The 23,093-nt window shown below is 56.9% G+C and overlaps 1 protein-coding gene across 8 annotated transcripts; it reads right to left on the bottom strand.

Moving 5' to 3' along the window:
- PCDH1 (protocadherin 1) lies at positions 1-23,093 on the bottom strand. Of its 8 annotated transcripts, XM_082454054.1 has the most exons (6): positions 22,885-23,056; positions 13,936-14,798; positions 8,772-10,967; positions 3,427-3,646; positions 2,451-2,489; positions 1,147-1,252 (listed from the first exon to the last, which is right to left on the bottom strand). In XM_082454054.1, exons 1-5 carry the CDS (start codon positions 22,922-22,924, stop codon positions 2,464-2,466), a joined length of 3,345 nt encoding a protein of 1,114 aa, XP_082310180.1. In that variant the 5' UTR covers positions 22,925-23,056; the 3' UTR covers positions 1,147-1,252; positions 2,451-2,463. The 8 variants fall into 8 exon arrangements, 6 of the variants coding, with proteins under 6 accessions (XP_082310181.1, XP_082310177.1, XP_082310179.1 ...); XM_082454055.1 differs by lacking the exon at positions 2,451-2,489 and having other exon boundaries at positions 1-1,252; positions 22,885-23,093; XM_082454051.1 differs by lacking the exons at positions 2,451-2,489; positions 22,885-23,056 and adding an exon at positions 20,578-20,596 and having other exon boundaries at positions 1-1,252.

Raw genomic sequence — 23,093 nt, 5'->3', positions numbered from 1 at the left:
TTTCCCTGGCCGGCACCCCCATCCTGCCACAGCCCCAGGGGTATTTACAACATGGAACAATAGAGGCCTGGGGTGGGGGGCACTGCGGCAGGGAGGAGGGGGCGCAGGGCAGGTCCCCCCCCAGAGGGGTCCCCCGAGACAACACAACATCAACAAGAAAAGTTGCAAATCAGGCAGAAATGGGGACGTCATTCCAAGGTCCTTATATACAGACACTGCATGACCAGTGGGAAGGGGGGGGCCCAGATGGGACCAGGAATGGGCATGCGGCAGGCAGGTGGGCCAGCCCAGGAGCAGTACAGGAAGACAAGGCCTCCGCCCCACTCCCACCGCCATCCCACCCCACCTTTGGTAACAACAGCCCTTCAGGGAGCCCCTGGCAGTCAAGAGTTTCCTCTGGGAGTTCCCAGGGAGAGGGGCTCCCCAGTTCAGCCCTGCTGCAGGGCTGGAATGGGGGCATCCTATGCCCGCCCTGGTTGGCCATGTGGGACACAATGAGTTAAAAGTGTGCTGCCCACCCTTGACTCTACCATCTGCCCAAAGTGAGGGGGTGACCCCTGGAAGTCGAGGGACTGGAGCCTAGTCATTGTAGAGGAGCCCTCTTGGGCATCAGCTGGGGGGAGCCCCATAAAGGGGAAGAGGGGGCTCCCTAGGGTTTGGGGACTGAAGTGAGGGAAGAAGACCTGGACCCTGCATGGGGGAAGGGCCAGCGTGGTCATGAGGCCAGTAACCCCCCCACTCAGGGCCCTGGCCAGGAAATCCACGCTGGAGGGGTCAGGAGCAGGGGCCCTGGCATGGGCCCGCCTGGGAGCTGGCCGGTGGCTGGGGAAGGGATGGCCGGCTGGCCAGAAGGGGGCTCACAGGTAGATCTCGCGCTTGGCCGTCTGGGCAGATGCCGGTGTGGCTGCAGGTGGGAAGTCCGAGGTCTGGGTCAGGGGGATTTCCTCCAAGGTGGCCGAGTCCTTGCAGGAATCATGGCTACTGTGGGAGAAGGCACTGTAGGAGGGCAGTAGGCGCACGGGGGCCGTTTTGGTGTTCCGGTCTTCCGGGGGGCTGGGGCTGCCGGCGCCCGCAGGCTCCTGCCCTCCTCGGTCCTGGTAAGGCACGAAGGTGGAGAGTTTGAGGGCGCTGCTCTTGGTCCGGCGGCTGGGAGACGACTGGCCAGGCATCCAGCACGTGTCGGAGTGGCCAAACTCACTGCACTCCCGGGTACATGTGCCCGTCATGGCGACGTCAGGCAAAGGGCGCAGGTCTGCAGGGGAGAGCGGGGAGGATGGTCCTCAGGCAGGGCAGCCTCGCACAGCTCTGCCCCACAGCCTCCCACCAGCGCCTCCATGCTGCCTTGGAACAGGGGTGCACGCCCCTTCCTGCCCACTGAGCTCACAGGCACACACACCCTCAAATAGACACACACCCTCCCACCATCCACCACATGCTTGCTTTCTCTCTCTCTCTCACACACACACACACACACACACACAATCTATCCTTAAATAGACACATTCTTTCCATCCTCACCCACCCTCCAGCTCTCCTCTCACACATCCACCATATCTGCCCTCAGACAGGTGCACAAACACACACCCCATCTACACACTCCGTCACCTATCTCCAGACAGGTTGAAACATGCACAGCTACCCTCAGGTAGGGGTGAGGAAACCCCCATCCTCATTAAAGACACAATCTCTTTCTCTCTCTACTGCTCTCTCTCTCTCTCTCTCACACACACACACACACACACACACACACACACACCTACCCTCAGAGAAGTGTGGACACACAAATCTACACCAGGCATCTCTATCCTCAGACAAAGGTGGGCACATGCCTCCCTTCTGAGCCCCCTCCAGCCTCACCATGCTCCCAGTTGCCCTGGGGCCCCACCCCACCCCAGCACAGCAAGGCCCTGCTACAAAGCCAGGGGTTTGCGTAGAGCACACACTCACATATCCACAAGCACGCTCATGCAGCCCCTCCCCGCCTCACTCCGGCCCCTACACCACCCACCACCCCTGGCCTTGCCCCGGCTCCCTTCCCAGAACACCCATGGGAACAGAAGTTGGCCGCCTGACATCGGCAGTAGCCAGTGTGGTTGCTGGGCAGCGGGGGTCTCCATGGGAACGTCTGGGCCTTGAGTACTTCCTGTCACAGTTGCCCCTGTCCCGCCCTCGCTTGGGGACAGTACCAGGCGGTGCCCCCCTCCAGGGATGTGACTGAGCGGCACCACCTAGGGTGGGGACTCCCCTGGCACCACTCACCCTGGCTTGGCCTCCTGCCAGTGCAAGGTGAGGAGGGGACAGCTCTGTCGTTAACCCTCCGGGGCTCTTCAGTTCAGGGCAGAGTGGGGGGACCCAACGTGGCACGGAGCAGAGCACGGGCACTGGGTGGGCGGGGCTGGGTGCTGGGCCGAGTCCCACAGACCCCAGACCCCAGAGCAGCTCCCACATACCTGGCAGTCCACCTCAGGGCCTGCTCCGGCCAGCCGGCTCTGCGCGGGCACAAAAAGGACGAGACGGGCGTGAGATCGCGCATGGATGGGCAGGGTGGAGATGGAGGGCACTCTGAGACCTGGGGCCTGGGAGGTTAGACAAGAGCCCTGGGCCCGAGGGGTGAGGTGTGGAACTTTTCATCTTTTGGCGGGCTGGGGGAGTTCGGACTGAGGGAGGGGCGAGACCTGAGGATAGCTCTAAGCTCGAGAGTCTTTCTATCCCAAGGGGAAGCTGATTTAGTCTCCCCACCACGGGCCACCAGAGGTGCCTTCATGCACACACACGCACTACACACATACATTCTGACAACACGTCCCCCATCCATTCCCATGCTGACCTCTGCTCCAGCCCAGATCCCACGTCTGCCATCACCCTCCAAGCCCCTCCCACACAAGCCTTTCCCCTCCCCAGGCCTCCCCACTCCCTGTCCTCAGCCAAACCCTCTCCTGCTTCTCCCGCCAGGGGATCATCACACCCTTCTCTGGGCTCCTCATAGCATCCAGGGTCCCTTTCCTTTTCTCAAGGCCCTCTGAGCTCTCATTATCTCAAGATTCCCTCAAAGTTCCCTCACCACTACCTGAGCCCTCTGGCCCCCATTCTCAGGGTCTCTGTTCCCAGGAAGCAGAATAAAGTAGTGCTGAATTCAGTCTTTGGAGTCAGAGATGCCTGGGTTTGAATCCCTCCCAGCTCTGTCACTTCCTGTATATGACTTTGGGTAAGTGACTCAACCTCTCTGAGCCTCCGTTTCCCCCGCTGTAAAGGGGGCACAATAAAGTTCTCAGATCAGAGAGCGGTTGTGAAGGTTAAGTGAATATATACCAGAAAGCACTCAGCCCAGGGTTCACTGCTGAATACACGACAGCTCAAGAGATGGAGGCTGTTTCTAAGGTCTTGTCACCACCCTCAGGCGTCTACTCGTTCCTGGGGTCCCCTCACCGTTCTCGGGGTGCTCCATCTCTCCTATGCTGCCATCGGGGGTGGTGCGCTCATAGTGATCCTCAGGCAGAGCCAGGGGACCGAGTCGGGGCCCCGAGGATGACTTGCTGGACGGCGTCTCAGACTCCTCCAGGCCACTGTCGTAGTAACTGTGCTGGGACGGGTCCTGCAGCTCCTGCGCCTGGCTGGTGGCGGAGAAGGTGACGCGCCGGTGAGGTAACTGCAGGGAGAGGGAGTGTCACTGCCGGCCGGCCAGCCTGTGCCACGGGGCCCACCACCGCACCAGGCTACAGCCCCAGCCAAGCCCACCCCCAGAGCTCCTAGCCCTCTAGGCCTCAACAGCAACCAGGAAGAGGCCCAGGCCCCTAGCGCAGCAGAACCCCCCAGAAAGCAGAGACCTTAACGGAGGACTGCCCCTTGATTCTAGGTCAGCTCCCAGGACAGCCAGGACCACGCACTGGAAGTCCCAACACAGCACAGGCCCCAGTGTTATGACAGCCCCCAGGCCAGCACAATAAGCTTAATCCAGTACAACCGCTTGTTAGAGCACAGCTTCCCAGTACTGGCACAGCCTCTGTTTAATTCCAGACAGCCAACACCAAAACAGCACAATACCAGCCAACTCCCCTAATTCCAGCATAGCCTCTAAACACCAGCAAGCCTCCAGTTTTTAGAACAGCTCTCTGAAAGCAGGACAGACTCCTAATTCCAAAACAGCTCACCAGTACCAGAACAGTTCCCTGGTTTCCAAATAGCACCCTCCAGACTCCAGCTCCTCACCTGTCTCATTGCTCTGTTAACTTCTCCTTGCCTCCATCCAGTGGGGTGCTAACCTCTTTCTGATCTTCTGTTCCTCACCCCTGGTCTGTAATGCCATAGGCAGGACTCCCTGCTGAGTCCCCACCCACCCAGGTGCCCACTGCGTTCCCCTTCAGAGAGGCCTGGGAGTGGAAAAAGGTGGGAGGGAAGAGGGAAAGGGAACCTGATAACAAACCAGGGCACCTTGGGGGTGGGGTAGCAGAACAGTGGAAACTCCCCAGTCCTCCAGATCAGGAAACAGTATTAACTGGAGAGGGCAGGGCCCAGGAGGACCTGGGCATAGGGGGAGGGGCCCAGCATCCATCAGGGATTCGGAAGGCTGGCTTCTTCGAATGGACGCTCCTTCTAGGAAATAGGAAGGAGCTTCCGGGAGGGGCCGCTGGCTTGGTAGAGCCAGGATTTAGGAGCTTGGAGCGGGGACTGGGGTGGGGGGAGGGCAACAGTGACAGGCTGCTCCCAGACAGCAGCCCTGCCTGCCTGCCACGGGTTAACGATCATCCCAGGAACCTGGCAACCTCAGCTTGGCACTCGGTACAACCAGCCCATCCCCCAAACACCCACCTGGGACCACCACCGGTTCTCCTGCCAACCGGAAATTAGAAGTTGTGGAGGGCGCAGACCCAGGGCCCCTGGAGGCTAGGGGTGGGAGCAGCCCAGGCCCAGGGCCCTGCTGATGAGTCTCCAGGCTCCTTCTAATCCTCTAAGACTTTGTGGTGCTTTGTCTTTAAAACCCTCAATAGGAGGTTCTCAAGATGGCCAGAGGAGGGTGTACCAGGTTTGCAGACCCACCCTCCTGATACCCTACACAATTTCCGTGCCATCCAAGGCAGCTGGGGTAGGGGAGGTTGTCAGCACAGGGAGCTTTGGAGCTGCCTTCCCACCTTGGCTCCCACCCCACCTTCAGTCATAGGCAACACTTCTCGAGATCCACGTTGGGATCCAAAACACTGAAAGGTCTGGGTGATGATAGACAAGATCCCCAAAACTGACCTGATATTTGGGGCTGGGAGGATGTAAAGGAGCACGTCCACCTGGTGATGGAGTGAATAGGTTCCAGGAGGGTCTGGGAGGCACAGGGCAGTCTGGCTGTTGGGTGTTTTTCTTTCCAGTTTTCTTTAAGACATTAGCCAGCAGCCCTCCCTCCCTGCAGAACCTGTCCCTGGTAATCTAAGGCTTCAGTCCTGCCTCCTAGGCACATCACTTGGTCTTTTTCCTATGATTCTTTTCTGTAAAATGGAGGGTTGGGTCATACTCAACACTAAATATTCCCTATAATTCTATGACTATCAAATCTTAAAAAGCCTAGATCCAAAATCTCTCTCAGACCCTAGTCCAGAAGTTCTAGACCCTTGCTGGTTATTTCCAGTCGGCCGTCCCTATGGACCCTTCAGATTCAACATGCCTGAAACCAAATTATTTTTCTTTAATCAGCTTCTGCATGGGCAATGATCTCATCATCCTACCACCCAGACTCAGAAGGATGATATCTATCTGGGGATCCTGGTAGCTCTCCACTCACTCCCCATCCCTATCCCATATCCAATTATCCCTTGAGTCCTGTGGGTCATTTCTCCAGAAGGTCAGCCTGATCCATCCATCCATCATGCCCTTTTCCACCATCCTTGCTCAGACCTTAGAGGTGCAGTCCTGAACCTTCACCTCTACCCACTTTAAATCCACCATACACTCCAGTAAACTCTCTAAAACTCAGTTCATCCAAAACTCATGAGCTTTCAGGGCCTCCCACTTCTTCTTAAGGAACTTTTGGCAAAGCATCTATGTCCTCTACAACCTACAGTCTTCCAGTCTCCTGTCTCAGCTCCCTCCTATACCCCCCACTCCAGCCAGAATCCCCTTTCTGCCCTCTCCCTGCCTCCAGCTTGGTCACGCTCACTCCCGCCTTGGGAGTTGGCTCAGCCTCCCATTCAACTCCTGTTCCTCACTTTACGAAGAGCCGGCTCAAGGTTCTCATTCCACCCCCCCGGAAGCCCACCCCCATGTCCTATGCACCCATGTCCTATGCACGTTTTCTCATACTATGTGCCTCAAAGAAAGGGAGGGGGCACCATGGTCAAATAAATTTGGAAAACCCAGAGTTATACAAAGTTTAACAGGTTTTTCCCTTCTTGCAGGCTTTGCAGAGCCTTTAATAGGTTAATGTGAACTTAATCTTGGAACCCCTTTTTTATATAGCATAACGGAATACAGCAGACTCTGGCAATCAGATTTCCTGATGATTTGTGTTTGAATTTGACTCCATCGCTAACTAGCTTTCACTTCTGTAAAATGACCTGCATCACAAAGAGTTATGAGCAGTGGATGAGCTAATTCACATAAAATGCTCAGCATGGTACGTTGCACCTGGTAAGGACTCAAAAAAATGGAAGCAAGTAGTGGCAGAAGTGGTAGAACAAGTTGGGAAAAGCTTTATATATGGCACTTCTCACTGGTGAGAATCGACACCACGATTCTCAACTGCCTCATCTTGTTACTTGTATGTCTTGTAGAAATATGACCATTTTTTCCTCAAGGTCTAGTACTATGCCGAGCACACAGTAGGGATTCAGCCTATGTGTTTTAATGATGACAGTGGTGGTGTGGTTTGGTTGTGTTTGAATGTTCAGTGTGGCTCCATGGATGGGTTGGACTGGAGCCAAGTAAGGGATAATCCCTCAGACCTTGGGAAAGAAAAAGAGATTAAGGAGCTAAAGGAACAGAAGAAAGAGAGAGGCAGTGGCAGCAAGGAGAGGAACAAAAGAGAAAGAATGATTGGTCAGGAGCTGCTGGAGGTCACCCTAGAGATGCTTATTTGTCCAAGGGAAATGAGATGAAACCAGATTTCACTTCCCCATGCCCCACTCCTCCAAAGCCCCTAGGAGTTTTTACTTTGGGGGTACTCCGGGGCATTGGGGAGTTTGTGGACGGAATCAGAGCAGAGAGCTGGCGCCCTGGATCTTCTGGGAGTGTCTCAAGCCTCTTCAGTCGCCATGGAGACAGGTTGCCTCTGGCCTCAGAGACTCCCCCAGGACCTGAGGCCCCTCACCCAGACTTTAGCCTCCTCCTCAGGCACAGCCAGAGACAGGGCAGACCCAGGAGAGCAAGAAGTGAGAGACGGAGAGAGAGAGAGTGAGTGAGAGCTAGCAGCTCAGGGTGGCCAGAGCAAGGAGCTGAAGGAAGGGAAGGGAGGGGGCCGGATAGGGCACCTCAGCCCTGGTCAGCAGTGGGGATACAGAGCAGGTCAGTCCATAGCACTGGGGGATATCCTCCCCTCTCCCTGGGCCCTCCCTCCCGGCAGCCCAGACTGGTGACCATGGTGGGGAGACACAGGGCAGAGCAGGCTAATTGCTGGGTGTTGAGTGGTACTGGGATGAAGAGGCTGGGAAAAGGACTTGGGAAGATCTTGCCTCGAGGCAAGGTGCCTGGTATAATTAAGAGGTTCTCTGCCTTCACCTGAGGCAGCCAGGCTGCACTCCACCCCCACCAGCTGCTCTGGTCTGAGCTCTGTTGGGAGATGCTCGATGTGCACAAATGGGAAAGGTCAAGTCTCAGCCAGCGGAGAAAGGGCAGGACTTGGGTGCATCTCCATCCGCTTTCTTGGTAAAGGGTGCCATTCCCAGGGAGGCCTCACAAACATGAGGGAAGGGGACACACTGCTGGACAGCTCCATTTGAAGCCTGCTCAGAAAGGCACTTCCCCCAAACATGGACATGGTCATGGTGGGGAGGGGCCTGGTCAATTAAGATAGGGTTGGGGCAGAGGGGCAGGTCTGGGACGTGGGAAGGGACAAAGAGCAGGGATGGGGAAACTGAGGCAGGACATCGGACAAAGGGCTGTTTCCAGTCTCTCTCGCTCCTTCTCTCAGTTCCAGGAAAATAAGAAGCCAAAACTCCAAAAATAGAGAACTTTATTATCAGGGCAAAGTGTTTGGGGCTGGGGGAGGGGAACTGGGGCCCAGCCCCAGGAGTCTGGGGTGGGGAAGAGGGTGACACACAGTACACAGAGAAGGCACAAATGGGGAGGCCCCCCTCCCTGACAGAGCGTCCACCTGGTTACCCACCAGGACCCCAGGTCTCCCCCTTTCTCCTCTAGAGAAGCACCCATGGCTGGTCTCAGACAGAGACCCACGTTTGGAGAAGACTTCTTCTCCATTTCCCTCCCCGCTTCTGCCTCCAAACCCTTCTGCTCACCTACCCATCAGTCCCCACCTGCAGGACCCAGCAGCTGGTCCAGTGTCCCAGGATGTGACAAGTCACAGGCCTCTCTCAGTGTGGAGGGGGCGGGGGGGAACACGGAGCACACCCTCAGTTTTCATTCGGCCCGACCCTCCAAGCCTGGGTGAGGCAGCAGGGCCATCAGCGGTCCCAGCGTCCTCCGATCTTTGGTTCCACCTCCCACCACTAACTTGGGCTGGTGAGCACGGCAGGCCCGAGACACCAGCTCTGTCACTCCCACACCTCGGTCCAGATGGCCCTGTGGTAGGGGTGGGGTGGGGGCCGGGGCATGCTGAGCCGCAAGGGCTGGCCTACCTGCTTGCTGGGGTATTTGGGGGGGTTGGTGCGGTAGCTGTAGTCGGAGTACTGCTCAGAGCCCGTGGACGTCGTGTCCCCAGTGCCTACGAAAGTGTTGGCTGGCGGCAGGTCCTGCACCACCTGGTGCTTCTTGGAGGCGGAGGGTGACTGGGGCTGCAGCTGGATGGAAGGCAGCGGGGAATTAGAGCGATAGTGGCGGCCGAGGTCAGGGCTGCCTGGTGGGTAGTTGAGGGGCAGGTGGATGCGGGGGCTGTCCCCAGGGGCATCGCTCATCAGGTTGAACTTGAGGGATTTCTGCAGCCCGGCCTCATCCTCATCCTCCAACGGCTTCACGGGCTTAGGAGACTTGCTCTTCTTGCCCTTGCTTTTGTTTCCCTTGGAAACTTTGCTGCTGGGCTTGGGAGCATACAGGTCCTTGGTCTCCTTCTTGCCAGCCTGATAGCCACTCTTGGCCTCCCGTTGCCGGCAGTAGCGCACGAGCACGGCCAGGGCGATGAGCAAGGCCACGGCCACAACACCCGCCACCACGCCAAATAGGATGTTGCTGCGCTGCTTGGAGCGCTCGTATTCCGGATCCCCAGCAATGTCGATGTCCAGCGGCGTGTCCAGGCTGTGGCCCAGCAGGGTCTCCAGCAGGGTGCGGTTGGCCAGGGTGTCATTGACATACAAGTGGACCAAGGCTGTGCCATAGCGAGGGGGCTTGCCACGGTCACTGACCTTCACCACTAAGCGGTGCAGCCCGTGGTGGCGCCGCTCAATCTCCTTTTCCAGGGTGATGGCACCGGAATGTGATCCAATCTGGAAGAGTCCGTAAGGGTTGCCACCGGCGATGCTGTAGGTCAGCTCAGCGTTGACACCAGAGTCAATGTCCTCAGCTGTCACCTGGCTGACCGTCTCACCCAGACGGGTCTGCGGGGTCAGCAGCCGGTGGGAGGTGTTGGAAGGGGCGGTGATAAAGGGTGCATTGTCATTCTCATCCAGCACGTTGATGGTGACGCCAACGTAAGCCGAGCGAGGTGGGACGCCGCCGTCCACCGCCTTCAGCTGGAAGGTATAGGTGCTTTGCTGCTCCCGATCGAAGCTCAGGCTGGAGAGGATGGTGCCCGTGCCGTTCTGGATAACAAAATCACCATTGTCCTGCTCCACCGTGAGCTGCACCCGGGCGTTCTCCCCCTTGTCCCCATCAATGACCGTCACCATGCCCACTGGACTCAGCGCCGGCATGTTCTCCATCACTGAGAAGTTGTAGCCACTCAGCATAAACTTGGGGTCATTGTCATTGCAGTCCAGCACGTTGACAAGGACGGTGGCTGTGCCTTGGAGGCTGGGGCTGCCCCGGTCGGCTGCCACCACCTTCAACTCATAGCTTTCCCTCTGTTCCCTATCAAGGGATGTCTTCACCCGGATCTCTCCAGTTTCAGGTGAGATGGTGAAGAGGCCCTTGGCAGCCGGCTCAGGCTCCAGAGAGTAAACCAGCTCAGCATTGGAGCCCGAGTCGGCATCACTGGCAGTGACCTCAGCGACCACTTCACCTGGCTTATTGTTTTCTGGGAAGGCAACCTCAGTGACGCTCTGGGTGAAGACAGGTGCATTGTCATTGACATCCACCACCTGCACCTTGAGGGAATTGGTGCTCGAGAGTGGGGGGTTGCCAGAGTCCACGGCCACAATCTCAATGGTGTAGTCTTTGACCTTCTCATAGTCGAGCGGGGTGGTCGTCTGCAGGAAGTACTTCTTCTTGCTGTCACTTCCCGTGTCACTGGCCTGGCGGAGCTGGAAGGGCACGTCACCTGCCACCACACAGGTGACAGCTGCATTTTCTCCCTCATCTCGGTCAGATACCTGCACCAGGGCCACAGCTGTCTCTTCTGCCACATCCTCTGAGATGTTAGCCATCCCGTCTTGGTGAGTCACCAGCCCTATGCCCCGGATTTCAATGGTGGGGGCATTGTCGTTCATGTCCTTCACGGTCACCACCACTTGGGCTCGGGCACTCTTGGGGTTGGTGCCTCGGTCCTTGGCAAGCACCGAGAAGCGCAGGGTGCTTAGGTCCTCGCGGTCCACGGGGCCCTGCACAGTGATAAGTCCCGTGTTCCTGTCCAGTCTCAGAAGACGCCTCACAACTTCGGGCACCTGGTGGAACGTGTAGTCGATCTCTGCGTTGGCACCTTGGTCGGAGTCATTGGCCTTCACCTACAGGGCAGGGGGAATAAACAAGGAAAACAGGGCTGGGTTAGTTTGGGGATAACAAATTAAGGGACACATTGCTGCCTTTCCAACGAACATGGCAGACGCAACTAATCTAACAAGGCACCCTTTCCAAAAGCAGCACACGCATGCCCTGCCCTTTTCCCAATCCTGACACTTCGGCATATATTACTGATCTTTTTCCCTGAAGAGCACAGATACAGCCCACAAATCCTCAGTGGTGCTACAAGCTACTACTAGAGATGGGACAGGGCAGAAGTGAACTCTACTTATCACTCCTATACTAGTCCGCCCAAATGTGGGGATGAGGATCCAATTAGCAACCAGGGCAGCCCTTCCACCCAATTCAACTGGCCTTCAAACCCTTCTGAAGAGCTGGAAAGGTGTGAGTAGTAGAGATGGTATGTATGCATGACATATGTGTGCAACATGCATGCATGCACACACACGTGTTGTGATTATGTGAGAAGGTGTGTGTTTATGCACGTGTCTATTGGCACACGAATGGAGACCCACGTGCCCCTCTGGAGGCCACAGGTGAGGGGATTTCTTTTTTGAAAGGAGCCAGGTAGGGATGTGGGTCAGAGGGAGCCCGCCAGGGCCAGGCCAGGTCACTACTCTGTCAAAACCGGGGAAACCTGTTTCATCTCTCTTCCCCTCCCAGGGCTGGTGCTGGCTAGGCATCAACTTGAGGAATCCAGCCGAGCCTGCGGCCAGGAGGGAGGGGCTGGTGCAGGCCACAGAGCCTGCTGGCAGCGGGCTGGGCTCCCAGCATCACACAATGAACTGTCTGTCCCTTTGCAGTGGGCACGTCCTCCCACGCCAAGGCCAACACACACTCGGCCCAAGTCTATACAAACATGGGTGGTAATGGGGCAACAGGAGCCAGGTGGGAATGGTCATGAGGTAGCACTGGTCAGGGAGAAACAAGAGGGTTGGAGTTAGGTCACAGCCCAACAGAATGTGAAGGCAGTATGGGCGGGGGCGGGGGAGGAGGGGGGAGGGGGTAGACAGGGTAGGCGCAACTTGGCAGAGTCTCTGGGGAGCGGAGCAAGAGTCCTAGGTTCAAATCCCAGCTCCGCCACTTCCCAACTATGAGGCCTTGGGCCAATTATTTAACATCCTCAAGCCTCAGTCTACAAATGTGTAAAATGGGGATAATAATAGAACCTATTTAATGGGGTTGTGGTGAGGATTAAATGGGATGATAAGTGTAAAAATGCGTAACACTGCCTGGCACATGGCAAGTGCTCCCTAAATAGCCTTTATCCCTCTTTTTGTCCATCCATCTCTGAAAATCGGTGCTGACACAGTATTGGGCATTGCACCTAGCAGGCCCTCAGGCCACTGCTAGTCTCCTTTCCTTCCCATCAGGATTTTTTTGACAGTGAAAACACTGGTGAGCTACCTGGTCTCTGCTCACTCCTCTAATGGTTTCTCCTCGCCCCTCCATCCCCCTGTTCCCCCAGTCTGTCACCAACTTTTTCATTATGATTCCCACTGTCTCCCTGTCTCTAGATTGGTCACCCACCTCCCTGTCTGCCTCTCTTGCCATCTTACCTCTCTTTGTCTCTGTCTCTGACTCTTGACTTCTGTCTCTCTTTCCCTCCCATCTTGCTCAGTTCTCCTTCTGCCTCTTTCCCACTGCTGGCTCTCTCCCATCCTCCCTCTTCTGCTCTGTCTACCCGTAGCCTCATCTCTGCCCCATTCTCCTGCTTCATCCCACTTCCCAGCTCTTACACACATGGGCTCTGAAGCCAAAATGTTGGATGTGGCCAAGGTGGAATCTGAACACATCAGGTGGGTGTTACCAGGCAAGTTTCCTAATCTCTGTGGGCTCAGTTCCCCATCTGCAAAATGGGGATAATGCTTACATTGTACTGTGGAGATTAAATGATATAATACACATAATGTATTCAGAACAGTGCCTGGCACCTAGGCTATTATTATTCGCCATCCCAGACTGTCTCCCTTTTCTTTCTCAGTCTCTCTTCTACAGGTTCCAGTCCATCAGCCTCTAAAAAAAGGCCAAAACTCCTCCCCGTGCCCTGCTTCAGCTTGAGGACTTGGGACGAAGGGTTTCCCAGGATGGGTAACGGTGTGCAGGGAAGGCTGAGCCCTCCTCAGCTCCCTCATATCAAAGACAGACAGCTTCAGCCCATGGGGAAGGAGAAAGGAGCTGGGGCTGGCAGGAGGCCAGGGCTGAGATGACAGTGGGAGATACGCCCACCTGTCTGCAGGGACGCTTTCTTTGCTCTCTCCCAGGCCCTGACCCCACCAAGCTGCCCAGCCCCTGGGGCAGTTCCCATCGAGAGGGGTGTTGAGAGCTTCAGCAGAGGCCACCGACCCCCCCTACTGTGCCCAGCACCCCACACCCATGGGCACACAGTGCCTAGGGGAGGAGGTGGGTGTATAGACATCTGTGTACAGTTTTCTAGAATTCTGAGGACTCACCTGGCTAAAATGATCTCATTTGACTGTCAGGGATGGGCAAAGCAAGGCTCTGTCCTCCAGCCTCAGGAAACTCGTATGTGGCTAAAGGGCCCCTGGTTGGGAAGACATTCTCATCTCTGGAGAGATTCTACTTGGACAAAAGGCGGTTCACTTGTTCCAGCTCAGCTCACTTGGCTGGGGAGGAGGATATCATTTGACTTGGGAGGGGGTTTCACTTTGCAGAGGTTTCTCCAGCTTAAGTCTGCCTCGGGGATGGGGGGATCACTGTTCATATGCTATGTCACTGTCACCTGAATAGCTTGACAGAGGAAAGTAAATCCCCTGCTGGGGTGTGGTGGACTTGTGGGAAGGTCTCACCAGGCGGGCGCTGGGGAAAAGAGATCTCACCACAATATCTTGGCCATCTTGCCCTTAAGTGAAGGAAACTCTCACGAGGTTGGGGTAGGCTCCCATTTCTAAATGTGGGTCACCCTGACAGTTAGATGGAGGGGCCTCTCACCTGGATGACCGAGTGTCCTATGGGGCTGTTCTCAGACAGCTCAGCCTCGTAGGATGGCCGCTCGAACTTGGGGGCATTGTCATTGGTGTCGAGCACGGTGACTCGCAGCAGGGCGCTGCTGGCGCGTGGGGGGTTGCCACCATCCTGCACCTTGATAGTGAGGTCATACGAGTCCAAGCGCTCCCGGTCCAGGTTGCCCATCACGATGAGCTGCGGCTGCTTTCCGTCCTGGTCCTCTGCCACCTGCAGCCCAAATAGCTCCTGGGCCTCGGGCCCCACCTGCAGCTCATAGGATGCCACACCGTTGGGGCCAGCATCGCGGTCCGAAGCCACCGGGATGGGGAAGAGTGAGCCAATGTTGGTGTTCTCGGGGATGGGCAGCGTGATGACTGGTGAGGCGAAGTTGGGCGTGTTGTCATTGATGTCCTGGACCTCTATCTGGCCCTCTAGCAGCCGGGGGCTGCCATTCTGCACAAGGTCCGTGATAGACACCTCAAACTCCAGGATGCAGGGCTCACCAGGGAGCTGGTTCTGGCATTCACGGAGCCCCTCGCGGTCGATAGAGGTCTCCGTGGTAAAGATGTCGCCCGTCTTGCCATCCACCCGCAGGTACGGGGCGCCTACTTCTAGTTTGTATAGGTGGCCCACGTCTGGAAAACCATAATCGGCTGCGAGGCTCCCAATGAGGGTGTTGGGCGGTTGTTCCTCTGGCACCTTGTACACCACCCGAGTGGCATGGCCTGGGGATGGAGCCAGCAGCAGCAGAAGTGCCAGCAGCAAGGCAGGCAGCAGCAACCGTTGCCCCCCAGGGCCTGGGCTGTGCCTCAGGGACCCCATCCGGGCAGGCTCCAGAATCAGGAGGGCTGTAAGCGAGGGAGACAAAACAGGGGGTCAGCTGGGAGGAGAGCCCAGGCCCTGAGGGCTGCCCAGAGCCAGCCCCCGACTCCCCCTCTGCCACCTAACACACTGATCTCCCAGGAGAGAGCTCTGCCCCAGTACAGAACGCTGATTCCAGGACCCAGAATCCTGAGTCTCACCCACAGCTGGTGTAGCAGCGGTGTCTGCCCCAGCTGGAGGAGCAGGTCTAGAGCAGTTCCTGCCCATGGAACGCCCTGACCCACCTGACACTCCCTCCCTCACTCCCTCCCTCCCTGCTCTCTACTCTGTGCTTTGCCCAACACCTCCTTCTCACCAGCATCCTGCCTGCCACAGTCACCCATGCTAATTACCCTGATACTGAGACAGGGAGAGACAGCAAGCGGAAGGGTGAGACCAGGAGCAACCCCCAACCCACCCCACCGCCACATTACAAGGTAGGAGAGAGACGCAGGTACCCTCACATTCCCCAGACCCCGGATCATCGCCGCCCACACTGAGGGCCACTCACGTTGGCTGCAGGGAGAAGGGATGACGTCACGTTCCTCTCCCTTCTGAGATGCCAAGTCAGTGTACGCACAGGAGGTAGGCCATCTCAAATCCCTTTCTCCTGACAGTAATCACCCTAGTGCCCAATGTCCCCACCCTCATGAAGGGCCAGCTTGGACTGGGCACCAATCAAGGCTTGAAAACGGTTAGGGTTGTGGAGTAGGTGTTAGCCCTTCCCGACTCCCTTCCAAACACACATGCCCCTGGGCACTCACACCTGTGTGTACACACACAGTTCCCGGGGCTCCTCTACCCTCCCTCTCCACCGGGGTTGGGGGTGGGGGGGAGGAGAGACACGGGCAGGTATGTGGAAGGAGAGAGTAGATGTCAAGACTGGAGTCAGGACTGTGGTCAGAGCTGACTAGCCCTGGAATTGGCATTGGGAGCTGCCCCAGCCTATCCTTAGCAACTAGGAGCCCAGCAGGTCTAACTGGGACAGAGCTGCCAATAACACCAGCAGCCTTGCCCTGACCACTCCCCATACCCCTGCTCAGTCTCTCAGTGAACATCTGGCCCCTCCCCTGCTTAATCGGTCCAGTCCCATCTCATACCTGCCTCTCCCCGCCCACCCCCACATCCTTCCAGTTAGAGGCCTGTATGCCCCAGCCAACCACAAGCTGCACCGCCATCACCACAAGAGCCTGCTTCTTCTGCCCATCTCCCCCAGCTTTGAGCTGTGCATCAGCAGACCCCAGCCAGACCCTCCAGCTAAGTCCCAGTCTTGACTCCCTCCTCCTCTCCAGCACTACCACGACCACGGCCAGCCCTTCTATTCAAATCCAAAGTCTTCAGCCCAGTACTTTCAGCAGAGGCTCAGGCTCAATCTCCCTTCCCTAGCTCCTGGAGTATGTGCCTCACACACACTCCTGGAAATCCCAGCCCAGGCCCTGTCACAGGCCACACCCACCCCACTGAAGGCAGGTTCTGGTCACCCAGGAAGCCTTCCCAGGCCTCTTCAGCCCTCGGTGACCTCTCCTTCCTCCAACTCACAGCCACTTATTGTGTGTCCCAATCCCATGGCAATGAATCACTGTGCAGCCTGGGACACCGCCCGCCCGTGTTGTTCAATCCCAGTTATTGTGCACTTATTCCTGTGTTTTCTGCACTTACTCCTCTCCAAGCATCCCGAAGGAAGGGACGGGGCTCCCTACAGTCATCCCCCAGCCCCCACCCATTCACCTTCACAGAGCTGGGCGTACTATAGGTGCTCATTCATGCATTCAGTGAACGTTTATTGGGCACTTACAACATTCCAGGCTCTATCCTGGGCAGCGGGACACAGCAGCGAACAAGACAGATGCAATCTGTCATTGTGGAGCTGACAATGGTTCTAACTCAAGGACTATTTGTCATTTTTGTTGGGCTGTGCCCATTTGACAGATGTAAGGCAGCAGGGTGGAGAAGAGCAGGGACTGTGACATCAGACAGTCTGAGGCAAACCCCAGCTGCCCACTTTCTGACTGCGTGAGCTGGAGCAATTGACTTAGAGCCTCAGTTTCCTTATCTGTAAAATGGGGATAATACTACCTCTTTCCTAGGGAGTTTGAGATCATGTGGGCTAAATGCCTAGCACAGTGAGTATTCAACAAATGCTCCCTCAAAGCACTCACAATTGTAGTTAAGTAGCTGTTTGGGAAATAACTTGTGAATTGTTTCTCTTTCCTATAAGACTGTGAGCGGAGACTGGGAGAGCCTCTGCTTTGTTTACTCCTACATCCTCAGGGCCTTGCCCTGGACCCTGCACACTGTAGGTACTCAGTAACAGCTCAGGAATGACTGTGATTATTTTACCTCTCAGGCTTAGCCTATCCTGGAACTTTCTGTATGGTCACTGCTTGTTTTCTTGCCCAATTTCCCTACTCCACTGAGAACTCCCTGGGGTCTGATTTAATCCTTCTCTGTGTAGGTCCCTAGCAGACTCTCAGCAAATGGTCATTGAATGCAGATTCCTTACACAAACACAGCCCCCTCCCTGGTCACTCCTCGCACTAATAGGCTCAACGCCTGTGAGGCTGTTATCAGATTAGTGTGTGTGTTTGTTCCCAGCAGCAATCTTAATCTCTTTAAAGGAGGGAGGAATTTATCTGATGCTCTATTTGGATCCACCCTCCAGCCATTTCCCCTCTCTCTGCATGGACCTGGCACTGGGCTCATCTTACCATCAAGCCTCAACCCAAACACACCTGTCTCCAAAGAACCTCATTCCCTTCTGGGCGCCTTATCCTGCCCTCCCGTGCACAGCACACACACAACATGGGATCATTGTGAGCACCAATTCCGTGCAGAAGTCTTGGCAGGGTGGGGGTTACTTGGGAGTTACCCTAAACATGACAAAGAGGAGAAATAAAGCAGTGCCGGCCTGCCTCCACTCACTCCCTCCAGATCAACGGTTGGTAACCTTTTTGGGTCACATTCCCCTTTATGAATTTTATGAAACCACACAGCAGATTCTTCCAAGAAAAATGAACACTCACAAATTTTGGCTACAAATTCTTTGATTTGTAGCCGCTCTAAGAGCTACAGATTAAGCACTGACCTTGGGGGCTTCCTTCCCCATCTTGGGTCACAACCAGGGGCTCTAACCCCTCAGGTCTTCCAGGCAGCACAAACATAGCATGCTTGTGACACATTCCCCCCACATCCCCCCTCCCCATGCCTGCCCCCTAACTGTCATACACATTCTCTCACTCACCCTGTCACCCTTAGGGGTCAGGAAAGGATTGTGGCATCTAACTTCTGAGTTGGGAAGAAAACCAAAAGGGAATATCCAAGGCAAGGAAGGTTGGGGGCGGGGGGGGGGGTGGTTTCCAGGGAGGAAGGAGGAATTTGGGGGGGAAATGGGTTTGGGGGAGGGTTGCCCAGAGTAGGTTGCCCAATAAGAGCTGAAGAGGGTTTAGGCTCTTTAAGCACCTGGAGAGTTCCTTTAAAATGAGTATTATCTGGCTCCACCCTTAGGAATTCTGATTCTGGAAGAGGGACCTGGAGAAACCCCCAGGCAGCAAGGTGGAGGCAGCAAGGGTCAGGAACCTTCTGGGAACAACTTTGAGGTACTCTAGGTCTTTGGAGTTAAGAAAGAAGTATAAATTCTATTATCATCACCTTTATTATCATCATCACTCTCCTCACTATCATCATCAACCCAACTAACACTCCCCCAGAGATTTTACTACATTTACATCCATTTCCCATCTAATCCTCCCAGCCCAGTGAAATGGGTACTATTTATTATTAATTTATGGCTCCCCATAGTACAGATGATAAAACTGAGGCTCAGAAATAATAATTGCCTTAGGTCACAGAAGTAGTAAGCAGAAGAGTTGGGGTTTGAGAAATAAGAATGCCTCCTCACGTGAGTTGGGAAAAGGCCGGATGGGGGAAGGGAAATCAATGGGAATCAGTGGTTGCTATGTACCACCCCTGCCGCCCCCCCCGACCCCCGCCAACACACACACACACACACACACACACACACACACACACACACACACACACACGCAATCCCTGGGCTGCCAAACCTGCAGGGCAAGGAGTGAAAGAGAAATAAGAGAGCCTAGGGTTCAAGGTCCGAAGGAACCCAGGCCCTCGCAGGATGCAGAGAGAGAGACAGAACAGCCAGGAGTAGCAGTGAGGCGGCCTTTCCTACCCCCTGCTCCCACCATCTCTGAACTTTGTCCTGGTGGTTGGTTGTTGGGAGTCATTAGTCCCAGACGGCAGCCTTTGAAGCGATTAGTGCCTTATCTGCCCTTCCCTAGGCATTGGCTGCCTTCCCGGCAGGGGTGTCCCCACCTCCACCTAGCGACATTGGGCACCCAGGACCCTGAGAAGCCAGAGCCTCAGTAGGGACAGTGACTCATTCTTCTCAGGCCAGAGGAGCACAGTGAGGTGTGAGGGGGCAGAGTCCAGGGAAGGCCAAGGAAAACGCCATCTGTGTCAACATCTGGGGAGGAAGGAGAACAGTGGTGAGGCTTCACCTGGAACCTTCATTGACAGCCCACCTCGGGGATCAGGGGCCATTTCCTGCTGAATGCTGTGGCCAGAGAGGAAACACACGGGGGCAGACATCACTGTCCCAAGGGCCAGGTCAGCCCTGACCCTCACTCCCGCACTGTTACACAACAGTCACCACCACTGTGGGCACAAAACACCAAGGGACATAGCAAACATCTGGGAGAGGAGGGTAAGCAAGCTGGGCTGTGTGGGGTGGAGCTGTTCAGAGGCTTCCCACAGTGAATAAGTGCACAGCCCTCAGCTCCTCTCCCTTCTTTTTCACAACCCTCTGTTAGCCTCTGCAGGGTTTCCAGGCACCTGCATTCTGAGTCAGATTGTCGGGGTTCAAACCCTGGTTCCACCACTTCCTAGCTGTGTGACCTTGGCCAAGTGACTTCACCTCTCTGAACATATTTCCATATTGTGAAATGGAAATAATCCTGCCTCTTGAAGTTATTTGGGAGGATTAAATGAGAGCTGATGCATTAAGGTCTATTACATTGTAAAAGACAGATAGCTTTCCATCACCGAATAGAGCACTTTATTTCCAACATCAGGCAAACAGTAGGTGCTTATTGGTTCAATAAATAAGTGAGCCAATCCCCTGCCAGTTGGGAAGACCTATGAAGGCAAGGATGGTGTCTATCTTACTACAGTACTGCATCCTCATCACCCACCATGGGCCCTAGCAGACAGTAGGTGCTCAATACATGGTTGAAAGAATCTCTCTCTGCAGCACCAACTATCCTCTCTCATGGTAGGGGCAGACCTCACCCGTATTAGAAGGGCCTCCTCCTTTCCCATCTCCTCTGCCCCCAGCCTTGACTCCTGCTCAGCTCCTCCCCCCACCCTTGCAGACCTTCTCCTGACCCTTCCACCCACTCTCCGCAGCAGTTAGCTCACTATCTCTACCTAGCCCAGCTCCCCTGACCAAGTAGCCACAGCAGCAGCCCGTCTGCCAGGAGAACGCCTTACCAGCAAGACCCCCCTTTCCAGCTGAAATCCCTTTTGGAATTGTGGATTGGGTGGGAGGGAACGGAAGAAACTAAATGCAGCCAGAACTGAAACCAGACCTGCTCCCCTACCACCCCGCCCCTGGCAGTCTCTGGAGGCCCCTCTCATCGCTCTCTCCTCGATTCCACTCCATCCCCTGGTCTGGTCGTAATTACATATTTCAATCCTCCCAGACCGCCACGTCAAGAAAGTAACACACCCCCACCCCACACACACCTACACCTCTGGGCTGTCACAAACACCTTCTGCGCGCTCTCCTTCCTGGCAGCTACCAAGGGTTGGCCCAGAGCAGGTAATGGAAGGCTCTCGGCGTTTTCCGGCACGACATCCTGGACTCTGCCGGCCGGGGCAGACCCCAGCCTACACCGCCGCGGTCAGCGGGCGCTCCCCGTACACCTCCTGCGCGCGGGGCATCTCCTCCCAGAGGACGCGGGACAGTGTGTCGGGTGAGGTGGGACGGCGGCTGTTCTCCACCAGCCTCCGGCTCGGCCGGCCCCACCCCACCCCCACCCTCAGCAGGGCGACGCCGGGCCTTCCCGAGCTCAGGGCGAGGCGCGAGCGCGGCGCGGTGAGAACGCGCCTCACCGGCGGGCCCCTGGTGCCCCCCGCCCCAGGGGCCGCCGCGGGGACTCCCTCCTCCTCCGCCTCTCGGGCCTCAGCCTAGGGACCCCCGCAAGCCGGCGTCGGCTGGAGCCGCTCAGCGGGCGCAGGGAGGGGGCGGGGAGGGAGCCAGCGCCGGAATCACAAAGCAGCGAGCCCGGCCCGGAGGAGAAATACTCGTAAAACGGACCCTCTAGCGGACGGCGGAAAAGGGGGCTTTGCCCCACTCTCAATCGTCAAAGACCTCAAAGCAGCCCCGAATATTTCCTGCTAGAGGAATGGTCTCCGACCACTGCTGAAAAACTGAGGCCAGAAGTCTGGGCTCCCGAGGGTAGCTGGGGGGAAGGGGTGCGAGTCCTTCTCGCCTGCCAGTTGTGATCCTGCGCGTGCCGCGCGCGTGCCCTCCTGGTCCCAGGGCCTTGCCCGCACACACGACTCTGGCCTGCAGCCGGGACCCGGCGGAGAGGACGCCCGGGTGTGAGAGGGACACAGGTGTGTGGGCCCCAGGTGTGCTGGGGATCCAGGTGGTTCGGAGAACGCAGCTAAATGGTCCGAAGAGGGTCGCAAACACCGCCCAAGGCTTGCACCCTCTGCAAAGGGACCTAGGGCCCTGGAGCTCCGGGGAGGCGGGTTGGCGCGGCCTGCCAGGTCCAGCTCGTTCCGGGAATACCCGGCCGGCCGGCTGGCCCCGAAGTGGGGGTGGGGAGGCGCCGGCAGGGAAGCAGGTCCGGCCAGCCCCTAGGGTTCCCGCTGGGCCGAAATTTACACTCACTGTCCGGCGCTAAGGGGAAAGGGGCGCCCGGCGGCTTCCCCTGACGGAATCTGGCCTCCGAGGGAGAGGGACAGAGCGTGTATGTTTGTGTGTATACGCTGCAAGGTGTAATGTGACACTGTTGGTGGAAGGTGTGTGTGACACCCAGTGTTAAGATGTGTGAAGCAGTAGATTCTGTGTTTGTGCCCGTGAGGCGCTGCTGTGGGTGCCACTTGCTGTGTTAGGGCGTGTGCCGTCAAGGAGTGTGCTGAAACACTGGGTTCTGTGTTTACGGGTGCAGTCGAGGGGTGCAAGCGAGACATGTGTTGTGTACCTGTGTTCTGGTCAAGGAATGTAACATAATTTATGTTAGGGTGTGTGCCTTTAAAGGAATATGTGTGTGCGGGGCTGGGTTTTGAGTGTTCATCTAGCGAACTGTGGCCGTGACACTCGTATGTGAGGGCATGAGATTGCGTTTGTGTGTCCATGTCGCCGAATGTCACACCCGGTTGTGTTTTGTTGTTCTGTATGGCCACGGGTTCTGTGTCCGTGCTGCTGAGCATGCAGAAGCTGAAGCAGATTCTGAGCTACTGACGGTGCCCCAGTGGGCGCTGGTGTGCGGGAGGTATGCCTGTGTGCACATATGTATGTGTGTACATATGTCCGTGGTCTGGCCCTCCGGGTGCCCGCGGGGAGCTGGAAGCGCCTGAGTAATCCGAGCTGGTCGCCCAACAAGTGTGTGTGTGTGTGTGTGTGTGTGTGTGTGTGTGTGTGTGTGTGTGTGCGCGTTGTGAATGAGGGTCCTTGCTTGCTACATCCTCGGGGACGGCCCCCCCCTCCAACTGGGGGCTGCGGGCTTGCCCCAGGCCATCTCCATCCCTCGCGCGGCTGGAGCCCCCTTATCCCCGCAGCTCCAAGCGCGCCAGGGTGCAGGGCACCCAGGCTGGAGCCCAGTCCAGCACCCGCTCTCCTCTCTCGGCTTTTTGCGGCGGACCTTGGAGGCCAGGGTGCCCCAGCCGCAACCCCAACCGCCCCCACCTCAGCCCCGGCGCGCTGAGCACCGACCGGGCCCCCGTGGCCTCGCTCGGCCGAGCGCCCCTCCCTCGGCTCCCGCCGGCCATGGCCGCTCCCGGCCGGGAGCCACCACCGCCTCCACCGCCACCGATCCTTACCCGCCTCTGGGCAGCGCAGGCCGCGGGCCCTGCAGTCCATGAGCCGCCACCGGCCCCGGCCCGGGCTGCGGCTCGGCACGGCACGGCTCTGGCTGGCGCTGCGGTTCAGGCTCGGCTCCGGCTGGCTTTGGGCACAGCAGCCCCGGCGGCTTCGCGTCCGCGCCGCGCTCCCGCTCCCCGAGTGTGTGAGGCGGCGGTGGTGGCGGCAG

Source organism: Balaenoptera physalus (genome assembly GCF_965194825.1).
Source record: "Balaenoptera physalus genome assembly, chromosome: 3".
In the NCBI taxonomy this organism is placed as follows: domain Eukaryota; kingdom Metazoa; phylum Chordata; class Mammalia; order Artiodactyla; family Balaenopteridae; genus Balaenoptera; species Balaenoptera physalus.
This window is presented reverse-complemented; position numbering and strand designations above follow the sequence as displayed.

Bases quoted from the DNA above. Each gene is read 5' to 3' on its own strand.
- PCDH1 (XM_082454055.1), bottom strand. From the start codon at position 22,924: ATGGACTGCAGGGCCCGCGGCCTGCGCTGCCCAGAGGCGG. The intron at 14,799-22,884 runs GTAAGGATCGGT...CCTCGCTTACAG, and splicing joins CCTGCGCTGCCCAGAGGCGG to CCCTCCTGATTCTGGAGCCT. The intron at 3,647-8,771 runs GTAGGCCAGCCC...CTCTCCCTGCAG, and splicing joins CCAAATACCCCAGCAAGCAG to TTACCTCACCGGCGCGTCAC.